The 11,987-nt window shown below is 38.6% G+C and overlaps 1 protein-coding gene across 1 annotated transcript; it reads left to right on the forward strand.

Annotated features, from left to right (window-relative positions):
* Positions 1-419: 419 nt before the first annotated feature.
* On the forward strand, positions 420-1,614 carry bhlha9 (basic helix-loop-helix family, member a9). Its single transcript, XM_033979006.2, has one exon. It carries the CDS (start codon positions 525-527, stop codon positions 1,368-1,370), a length of 846 nt encoding a protein of 281 aa, XP_033834897.1. The 5' UTR covers positions 420-524; the 3' UTR covers positions 1,371-1,614.
* The last annotated feature ends 10,373 nt before the right edge of the window (positions 1,615-11,987 follow it).

The following is an 11,987-nucleotide window of genomic DNA, read 5'->3' on the forward strand; positions in this document are numbered from 1 at the left end:
ATGTTTCTTTACCAGAAGCAGAAATTTACAACTATTATATTTAACCAGTTTTATTTATATGATGGGGTCATTTAAACTATAATGACTACAGCTCTTTTTATAGGGATATTTCTAAACCTACGTCTATATAATTTAAGTAAGTTTGAAATTGACTAAGACCTTGTGTTTTGTATACAACATTAGTCTGAAGTGATTGTGTTAGATCATGTAGGAGATAGAAGGGAGAGTCAGAGGAGGAGGTGACAGTGCCATTTGGCCCGAGGGCTCCCATAAACCAGGAGATGGAGAGAGTGCAGAGCTCCTCACAGGTACCTGCATCATGTGACCACAGCAGCTTTAAAAGGCAGCCCGACCTGACGGCTCAGTTACAAGTAATCACAAGACAGCAGGAGTCAGAGTAGGACTCAGAGCAGGAGAATACCAGGGCTGTCGGCACACGGGACACACCGACAGCCCCGCACACAGACACCATTACTTTTGTTTTTTAAAGGCATTTTTTCTGGTGTTTTGTCAGCCTTCGCACCATGAGCTGCAGCAGTGTGGCCGGCTCAGAGTTCTCTGAGGAAGAGTTGGAACTGTGCACTTTGGGCCAAGGAGAACAAGAGGGAAGTCCTAAAGGATCCTTCCAGGACAGCGAGAGCTCTACCAGCAGCCCCAGTGAAGCAGAGGAAGGCCAGACCAAGAAGCGCAACCGCCCAGTGCGCTCCAAAGCTCGGAGGATGGCGGCTAACGTCCGTGAGCGCAAACGCATCATGGACTACAACCAGGCCTTCAATGCCCTAAGGGTCGCACTTAACCATGACCTCAGCGGAAAGCGCCTGTCCAAGATCGCCACTTTGCAGAAAGCCATCAACCGCATCTCTGCACTGTCTGTGTACCTGAGCTCCAACCCACCCGGTAAACCATGTAGTCACCGGGAGTGTAACCGCAGCTCAGGGGCCTCTCGCACAGAGCAGAACCGGGCCCCTGGGCCCCGAGTGGAGCAGCAGAACTATGTCCCCTGGCACGTGCCCATGCCTCATCAGAGAGCACAGCCAGTGTCTCACCTGCACAGGTTACCCACTGAACCTCATGTTTACATGGACACCTCAGGGTCCTCGTGCCCTCCATCTCCACACTACCCCTGCTACCCTCCAGAAGCACAGCTCTACCCCACACACGGACACTGTGGAAGCCCCCACGAGCACCCACCCAGCCCCCTCAGGTACTCACAAGCTGGGGAAAGTCTGGGCTACCAGTCTGCAGTCTGGGCCTCATGTACACAAGGATACATAGATCAGTTTGTAGAACCAGCGCCAGGGCTTCACTGGCCTGTGGGCTACCTGCAGGAGCCCGAGCACAGTCTGTCATTGTGTGCAGAGATACTTTAACACTATGCACTGTGAACTCTCTGTGCAAACACTCATCAGGGTCCTTTCAGTGTCCTGTCAGTGTTCTACAGGAGTGTGCACTGAGAAGCACAGGGCCGGACTGTGAACCACTGAACTGAGTGATGTTGACAGATACATGTGAAACAATGGCATCTAGACCACAGAATGTTGTAAATGCTGCAGAACTGCACGCTGTTCACTGATGATGTCTTGTTTTTTGTTTTTTTTAATCACCTGAACAGCTTCACTTTGTGGTTATGACAAACACAGCATTCGTGTTGTTAAAATGCTACACAATGATCCTTATCAGTATGCATTGTACATATGGTCCTGCACTTGACAAAACCCAACTGTATTACACTGGTCAAAATGCACAAACTAAAATGTGACGTATGGCACCAAGTTTTGTAAATGTATTTATTATTTTATTATTGTCAGCTGTTTATCATATGGTTAAATGTGTATGACATTTCAAATAAATCTTTAAAATATAATATTAGAGTCTTTGCTATTTTAACTTTTTCCAAATAAACAGTAGTGTGTAGTGTAGTGTGCATGTGTCCATGTGAGGGGCGGGAGTGTGGTTGATTATAGCCCTAGGTAGGCAGCTTCTACCGCTCTGCCGCTGAGATGACAGAGGTCCTTCACTGTTGAGAAATGTCCTTACAAGTCCATTCATGTCAGAGAAGGCACTATTTACACAAAGCTATAAAACACACAGCCCATTAGAGGAAGGACAACAGTGCTTTACCTGGTGTGAGCTAAATCACTGATCACTGCAGGATCACTATGTAACTTTTCTGATGGACACCCCCTGCTCGTATCTATGGAGATGTTATTACTTTTGACTGGGATGTTCCACAGTTTGACATTACATTTTTTTTGTCTTCCACTTGTTCTCTTGCAGGTGTTTATATGGCTTATAAAATACATTGAAAAACATATAATCTGACTGTGAGTGCAAATTGAACTTGTAACTTGGCCTAATGGGAGTACCATAATTTTCTCCACAAACATGAAAATCTCCTGTCTTATTCTGCAGAAAAAATTTAACCCTGTAGTTTAGATCTGTACAAACATGTTGTGAATGGGATTTGTGTATTAGTTTATCCATTAATATTTCTCTGTTTTCTAAAAAGTGTATCCTCCATATATCTATATCCAGTACTGTAATTAAAGGGAAAGCCAGCAATGTGGGTCCTACTGGTCAACAACACTACACACAACTGAACAAAACCACAGCTTATACATCAACAAAAGCTTTCCCTCTCCTGCAGGGCCAAAGGTAATGGAAAACAAGTATAATATTAGAGCCTGGGACAGAACCACCGACAGATTTATGTGGGCTCAGGAAGGAAGAGTGTGCCCCGTCATCATGGTGGTGAAATCCCCTGTCTGTGTGCACCGGCCTGCAGGTGCACTACAACCAGAGACACTTTTGAACGTCCTGGAGGTCCACAGCCTGATAGGACAGTCACAATAACACATTTTGAAGATTGATATTTATAGATACAGAGGTGGGTAGTGCTCAGTTACATTTCATTAGCCTCATAGCATAATTGACCAAGTAGTTTTTCAAGGTTTTTAGGAAAATACAAAAATAAACTGCTTATGTCAGTTAGATGACTGGAGTGGTTTGTGTTTTCTAAGCTGTAAACATCATTCTGATCGGTCGAGGACAGAGCCAATAAGATCTACAGATGTTGCAAAGTCTAGAGAGTAGAATGGAAAAGTGTAGTGTTCAGATCCATACGTATACTTCTACTTAAGTAATATATATTAGACAGTACCCTTACTATAGGAAAAGTTGTGGTTACTCTTCCCATTGTGAGTAAGTCCACAAGTGACAAAAGTTTTACACTGACTGTATAAAATAGTTTGAACATTTGTGTTTCCTGCTCTGCTCCTTAAAGATATGATTTAGTCTTTCACATGTGTGTGTCTATCCTTTGCAAATACAGTATTTTGTTCATTATTTAATGTTTTGTCCTTCAAATTACAATTATTATAAAAAAGACAGACAGCCCAGACAGTTACTTTCACAGTTACTCTTACTAGTAGTTTCCCTCAATACTTTTACTCTTAAACACTGCTCACTGCTCACTGGATCACCACTAAGTAATGTCAGTCAGGTGCTCTTCAGGGATCCCAAGTGGACAGATAAATTTACTTTTTACTCTTGCTTTAGTAAAAATATATACAATAAAGAATAATACTGAAACTATTTATGCCACTGACAGATTAACCCATAAGCATTGCGATTGTGTTTAAATTTGTAGCTTCTTTTTTAAAAACACGATTCTGTTCACATTTTAAACACATCCAAGAATTGACAAAAAGAATGAAATATGAACTGACAAACGAATACAAGAATCTCATGTCAGAACACGTTTGTTCAGATCTAAACTACAGCATTAGCACTTTTAGGCAGAATACGTCATGATGTTTTGTTTGTGGAGGAAATTATGGTACAAATTGCATCCTTTGTGATTTGTTAATTACCTCCATTCAAACTGCGATTTCAATTCCGATTGCGATTAATCTTGCAGCCCTAGGAGGAGCGAGTGGTGGGGTCTTTTCTCAGACATGAATCAGTGGGAAAGCTTGAGTCACTCTGGTGAGAGATGAGAGTGACTGGCAGCGCTCTGTGACGGCATGTCTCTCTCTCCTCCCTCTTTGGCTCGATAACACATTTCTTGTCATATTGTGGCGGTTTATGGCCTTGTTTGGGTCTTCAAGGACATACAGGAGTAAAAGTGGACCAGCAGTACTATGCAATCACGGAATGTTCAGACTTATAATACCACATAATTATTGCTACCAGGTATTCCTTTATATGCGTTTCTGCAAACTTGTTTCAGCAGCAGATTTTAACAACCAAATAGTGCAAATGCTTCTCTAATAAGTAAGAGACGAAACTGTTTATAAAGTTATAGCTTGTATACTGAATCTGAATGACTAGGGGAAAATAATGATATATTTAAACCTACTCTAGGTAATATTTCTACATGTCTCTGTGGACATGTCACTCTTTTCCCTAGAATATTCCACAGTATGGCGTGAAACTATATGTCTCTATGTAGACCAACAGGTGACAGCACCAGTTGTTTTCTAATAGACTAAACTACAGTGGGAAGTGGTCATGTTTACTCAATTGGTCTGTTACTTCAATAAAGGTACTTCTGAAGGAGGAGTGCCAAAAATACTCTGAGAAGTACACTTACTTAATTGAGTCTTGTAAGCTTTAAGTCATGTTATAATGTTGTCACTTCATCAAAAACGTACCTGGAGTTGTGTTTTGTTTAATTCACATATCTTTGAGTAATCCTGGTTTATTAGTCTTGTCACATCTCCAAAGCTCAAAATACTCTGTTCCACCTTGTGATGTCATGTAGTGATAATTCCACGGCTGTGAAGGTGTATGGAATTTAAAAACACAGTGGAGCACTTCCTGTATTCTCCTGACATCATACGGTGCAAGTGGTGTGTTTTCTGTTTGAGAGAAGAACTCAGCCTAAATATGCAGGTTTGTGTGTTAAACATGTGTGAATGAAACAAAACACAACATCCAGGTAAGTTTGTGATGAGGAAGCAACATTACAACATAGATTAGAAAATTGCATAATATAGGCCTGCTAAGTTACTCAAATAAATGTAACTCCAGTCTAATTTGTTCTAAATTTTATCATGTATTTAAAGTTTTAACAGTTTAGAGGTCACTTGTATATCAGAGAAATCCACCAGATCTTTGTTATTTCTGAGGAATCTTCTTCTCCAAGTCACTGTTTTTACAATGTGACTCACCTGAGGATTTACTTCACTCCTCTGACATGTGAGCGTGCCAGTGATACATAGCTTCTTCAGACGGTCCCGCCCCCCTGACATCTCCCGCTGGCGAAGCTAATGGAATGAAAACAAGAAAACATGAGCGCAACAGTGTCAGGACATGAGGGTGTGTTTATGTGATATATGAGAATGAGTCAGCCCCTTCAGTGAGGACGATGCATGTTGATTTTCATTACACACTCAATCTAAGACATTATAGAGGCGCACAAACACGCACAAGCTACTGTGACATCATCGGAGAAGATGTTGGAACTATGATCTGACAGACAAGTACAAACAGACACATTATAGAAAACATATTGCAATATACAACTGTTACTGTCAGTTGTTACGTAATATTAAAGATGCACTATGTAACCTTTCTGGTGGAAGCTTCGCCACCTGCTTGTATTCTTGATGATGTTATTGCTTTGCCTGGAATATTCCACAGTTTGGCATTAAAATGTATCTGTCTTGCATTTATGTTGTGTTTGTATAGCTTATAAAACACTGAAAAATATGTATACTAACAGTGAGTGGGGTTGTTTTTTTACTTGTAATTTGCCCTGGTCACCTCCTTGTTGCCATTGGAATATAGTATAATTCCACAGTGTTTACTAGTGTATTTATTAGTTTAGTTTTAGTTTATTAGTTTTAATTTACTTCTGAACGAGAACAGGTCTACACAGTAAGGCTTAAAAGATCAGATAGGCCTTAGATCTATGCCCTTATTAATATGTGAATGTAATGCACTGTCACAAAAGCAGTCATGGTGAATAGATTTTGTTTTAATATTGTGAGCACTCTGACACATTTGTACCACTAGATGGAGACAAGACAATGCAAAAACGATCCAGTTGTGAATTGGATCTGAGCTCTGACTCTAAAAGGCAGAAATCTTCTTTCATAACAGCAGAAAGATCAATAGAATCTATTGGCCATGATAATAACTGTGTGTCTGCAGAACAGTCTATTTAGAGTGCAGCACAAAGGGAGAGTGACAGGCCGCTCTTTCTCATACAGCTGTTATTGAACGCTATTCTTCTGTCTGTGGAGGTATCAAGAAAAGTCATGTTGAACTATTGAACGCAATACACTGAACTATATCAGTCTGTGCTTATGAGAATATTATGTATCCCACACAATACTTATAAAATACGGGGAAATCAGTTTTTAGATGTAGAATCAGTTTAGATTAGAACATGTAAAATTATAAATAATTAATCATTTAAATAGGACAAAACCATTTTGAAATGTATCTAAATTTATTTTTTCTAGTATTCTAATTTTTTTTCAGTGTATTGTTTTATATTTCATGATTCATTCGACTTTGCCATTTTATCATGTTCAGGGACATTAATACTTAAGAGAAGAATGAAATATGAACAGTTAAGCCACATGCAGAACATGATGCTTTTAATAGTATGAATTTGTTCACATTTTAAATGTGTGCAGAAAAACTGACAAAAAAGATATAAGAAATATGAACTGACAAAGTACTATGAGAATCATATTTCAGAACATGTTTTTCTAAAAACTAAAAGATTAGCAGTTTTACTCAAGATAAGATTGCAAGGAAACAAGAGCTTTAGTTGTTTGCAGGGGACATATGGCACCTAAACGACTGCCAATTGTTCCAATCAAATTATGATAACATTTGTTTGTGATGAATCTTACAAATATTGTGTAACTATAACATGTATAATATGTGTATGTATAATAACAACATGGAAATAGAGTGGCTAGTGCTCTCACTTCAGAGACAGAAGGTCCTAGAAGAGCCTGTATGTGTGGAGTTTGCATATTCTACCTGTGCCTGGAGGTTTCCTCCTTCAAACACAAAAGGCAAAACCTCCAGCTAAGGTCGTCCTGTAAGAGAAACAAAATGTTCAAGTCAATATACGTATTGTCAGTAGTAGTCTCAGAGTAACCACTTCTTGTGAAGTATACCAACCTTAACTTTAACTGCTATGAAAGGGGAAAAACTCTATATTTTCTGTTGTGGTTAAATCCAGAGCTTGGCCTGATCTGCTCTGATGGAGAGTAACAGAGGTTAAAGAAAACATCTCTAACTGTGCGGTTGCCAGATTCACTATATTTTGTTTATCTCTTTTCGGGTTGTTAAGTTTGGTGTGCCATTTTAGATAGCATCTGTGAAGTGCTGGCAATAGTAAACAAATTCATAATTCAGCAGATTATTGACACATTTTGTCAATGTTAGTTATCTTAAAGAAGACATGCTGTGCTAATTGTAAAATGAAACTCTAATTTTACTTTTTTTCATTGTGAATCACACTACTGATACAAAAATGGGTCCACTGATTTCATGCTCAAAACTGCAACTGATTGTCCCCAAGAACAGAACGGTGGGCGGAGATAGGACTGAATTTTTTTGAGCACTCAAGCCTTGAATGCAGAGCAATAATGCATTACTCAAACAGGAATGAATATATCAAAATAAGGCTCTGAGTAAACTAACCATGAGGGAACACATTATAATAAGGTTAAAAGATCATAATGTAATTTACAATATATGTCCTCTTTAATCACTATCTCATACAAATATGTTGTTCACTGATGCAAAGCAGGAGCAGAGTAGAGAAAGTAGCCCTCTCTTAGCTTCAGACTGTACCCCAAACAAATAGAGCTATCAGCAGTTATTAGAAGGGGTTAGCGGTCTACCTTTTCCCAAATACCACACTATGGATTTTTTCAACCAAACTAGATGCAGTGTTTCTCATGAGGCATGAACTGAAGCAAAAGTCATGATGCAGGCTGTAATATCTGAAATCACCCGGTTTAAAGATTTTCTCTTGGTCTAGTGGGCTCTCAGTTAGATAAAAAAACAACCTGTGTTTTTTTAGGTTGCTAAGATAGGTTCACATGAGCTATAAATGTGGCTAAGGTTATGCCTGTGATTTTTGAAAGGATTAATATATGAAACTGAAATCTACCATGTCATGCCATATTTTATATAGTGTACCCATGGGTTTCAGAATAACAAATTATTGGAACAATTAAATGTCCTAAATTACACAAAATGGACTCCATTTTGAAGACATCAGAATTGTCTTTTGTTTCATTCACACACGTTTGAGTAATTCTCTATTATTAGTCTGTCTGCATCTCCAAATCTCAAAATGCTCCGTTCCACCTTATGATGTCATGAAACTGTACTGTTACCTTTGGTTCAGTCGAGATGGGCAAGTCCATAGCTGAAATTATCCAAATGATTCAAGTGAAGGTGTGTGGAGTTTAAAAACACAGTGGAGCACTTCTTGTATTACCACATGACATCACAAAGTGGAACACAGTGTTTTTTGTTTGAGCGAAGAACTCAGCCTAAATATGCAGGGTTTGTGTGTTACACGTGTGTGAATGAAACAAAACACAACTCCAGGTCTGTTTGTGAGGAAATGTTATAACAGATCAGAAAATAGTGTAATATGGGCCCTTTAAATAAAGGTTTTGATTGTGCTTTATAAATAAACTTGAATTGAATTAAAAATGAAACCCATTCACCCCCCCCAAACAAGACAAACAACTATTTGTCTTCTCAAAACTAGGCAAACTCTGTTGAAGAGATTTATTGAGGCTGTTGATGTAATCTCTTCACAAAACAGGTTCCAATTACGAGACTTTACACAGTACGATCCAAGTTAAACAGAGAACCAGTTCTTCACTTCTATTATTTCATAACTCATAATTACAATACTGAATATCTAGATATCTAAACAGTGTTGAAAAGTAACTGTAAAGAAAAATGTGTATTTAGAATACAACTTTAATAATATTAATTAAACTCCTACTACAGTTTATTTGGTGGTAATCAGACTATAGTTATTTTCCTAAAATCAAAAGAATACATGGCAGTACTTGATCACCCAATTCATGCTTCAAACTGCATGGTATTAGTAACAAAAATTTAAAACACAGCTCTTGAGTGTGATTTTTCCTTCTCAAATTAGTGGCTGATAAATTCATAACTAAATAAATATGTTTAAATCCTACTTTACATGTTTACAGTATTATATAATTCAGCTCAACATTAAAATATTCTAACTATTCAGAAAACAGTACTCCAACATACATCAGAATATGTTACAAAATACAGTATTATACAGAAATTACCTGCAACTCATTACATTATCAAAGTATTCTTCCCAACACTGACTCAACATTGATTTCTGAATGATGAGAAATTAGGACCGTTGCCAATAGCAACAACAATTTAAAACAACAATATATCTTTTGAATGGGAAAAGTCCTCAAAATGTTGTATGTACAGAGAAATGGGTGGAAATAGGGGTTGGTGAAAACAGACATTTTCTGAGCACTCATAGAAAATCCATCAAAATACAACTCTTGAGTAATCTCTGAGTAATGATGGTGGTAAAAAGCTAATGAAAGCTGATTTTACACAATATAAGATCTTTAAAGTGGGACTAAACACCTAAACTCTGCCCACAACCACATTGCAAATAGAATTGCTAACTAGGGGAGTGAGACTAAAGGGGAGAGTGAGAGAAGGGAAGGGGCGGGGTCTGGAGCTATAAGGAACAGTGTGATTGGTCCAAAAGGAAACCACCAACAACAACAACAACGACAACAATATATCTTTTTAGTGCAAAAAAGTCTTAAAATATTGCTTATAACACAAACCTGAAACTAAATAGTAGTTGAACCTTCACTCCTGCAAGCAAAAAATACCAGATCGAATGCAGGGCCATGTCTAACTATGACTGCAGATTGCTAAAGTGTGCAGCTGAGCTCAGAGCAGACAGTGCCACAGAGGTGACTCCTGACAACATGACACATCTCCCAATCGGGCGTGGATAAGTCTCTGGGCTGACACTGAGGTTACAGACGCGCGGGAATATGCTGAGAATAGAAGGCTCAGAGTGGGATAGAACGCCAAGGTGAAGATGCCTTTTGCTTATATGAGCGCCTGTCCTTAATGGAGTTTCTGCCTTTGATTTTGTCTGGCCGCTGTGGCCGCTTCTTTCAGTTTTTCATTACATTCAGGCTCCCTTCATTTGCTGGAACAAGTTGTTTATCTGCTTTGAGATGGAAAAGCTATTGAGTCTTCTGTTGATAAGCAGCCGGAAATAACTAGCGGCAGGGGAATTTGATGATATTTACTATTGGTGGTGTTTTTGTGCATTGAAACGAATGAGGCATGAAAGGGCCTGTCCTTGATTTTTGTCCATGTATTTCCCCATTCCAGATATATTGTATAAGCTTTTGAGGTCAAAATAAGTCCACTGTGTACAAACTGCATCTAATTACAAAGTGTTTTATTGTCCCATAATCAAGAAGTGCACTATTACCATGCTAGTTGTTATTAGCATTACTCTGCTTTGGCCTCTGAAAGTTGTGAAAAGCACTTATAAACTCATTGCGGTGAATAATCAGGATGTTCAGAACACAAGGTAAGTGAGGAATAACTTAGGGCCTCTGCAAACCGTTTAAAATGAAGTAGTTCTATAAAAATTGGATACTTTAAAGACTGTAAACAAACTTTAAAACAAACGATACATTTACGGTTAGTGGAAAATTTGTCATATGCATTATGTCTAAATATCCCTGTCATCAAAGGTGTCCAAATGGACTTTAAACTGAGACAAGGGGGCCTTTTTACTCTCACACATCTGGGATACTGTCTTGAAGAAGTTTGACTACAGATGGCGCTGTCATCCTGCCTCCATCAACAAGACAATGCCAAAACCTGTTTAGATTAGCTGACTGGACACATCACAGCAAAATCACGTGACCACTCGGAGGAAAAGTGAGCAGTCTAAAACGGTCAGGTGTAAAAACAAACTAAACCTTGATCTGAAAAAAGAATCTGTTAACATAAATTATCGGGAGACCAAATGAACCTCATTGGACAAGCCCTGTTATCCATTACAAAGTGCGTTGTCTATATTCTACATAATTTACCTTCCCTTTAATGCAGCTCTGAGGACAGTCTGTTCCAATTAAGCCTGCATCTTAAATAGAAGGAGAAAATCTGAAAAAAACAGTGCAAAAACATCTGGGGCGTCTGTCAACATGTCTGCCGTATGCCGCGCCTTAGATCTCTGCAACAAGCCCCCTCAGCTAAGTGTGGGCACGCTCTGAGAAATATGCTATTCACAACTGTCAGCAAAAATAAAAGTGGCTGCAGTGTGAAATCCATTAGAGAAGACATATAATGCTTATTCAGGGTATTTAGTATTAAACTATACATTTCATTATTTTACATTTTGTTCATTGTAAACTGTTGCTGTTAAATGGGATAGTAACTCAAAGCTGCCGAACTGAGAGCGCGGTCCTAGTGGCATTTCACTGTTGCAAGCAGCAGATTTTTATGTCCTGGTTTTTATTGTTGAAAAATGGCAACATGGCATTTTTTAACCCTAAATGTATGACTCAGAGAGTGATTTTTTAGAATAATCACGTACAAAGAAGTGGGTGGAGATAGGGAGTAGGTTAAAACAGACATTTTCTGTGCACTCAAGCCTTGAATGAAGGAAAATGGAGATTACTCAAACAATCAATATACAACTCTCAATAAATGAATGATGACTGAACACTGTTATAATGGTGTTATAACGGTGTTTTTAATTAGAAGCACCTGGCTTTAATCAGGGCAGTCCTGCGTAATATCACATAGTACTTGAAATTGCAGTGGCCATAAACTTTAGCAACTTTTTTGACCAGAAAGCTGCAAATTTACCTAGTTTGCACAAAAATTTCCCAAAAAAGGACTAGGAACACTGCTCTTAACACACCATATACAAAGTTTAA

This window comes from Periophthalmus magnuspinnatus, chromosome 14 (genome assembly GCF_009829125.3).
Source record: "Periophthalmus magnuspinnatus isolate fPerMag1 chromosome 14, fPerMag1.2.pri, whole genome shotgun sequence".
NCBI lineage: Eukaryota > Metazoa > Chordata > Actinopteri > Gobiiformes > Gobiidae > Periophthalmus > Periophthalmus magnuspinnatus.

Excerpts from the sequence above, each read along its gene's own strand:
- bhlha9 (XM_033979006.2), top strand. The coding sequence starts at position 525 with ATGAGCTGCAGCAGTGTGGCCGGCTCAGAGTTCTCTGAGGAAGAGTTG.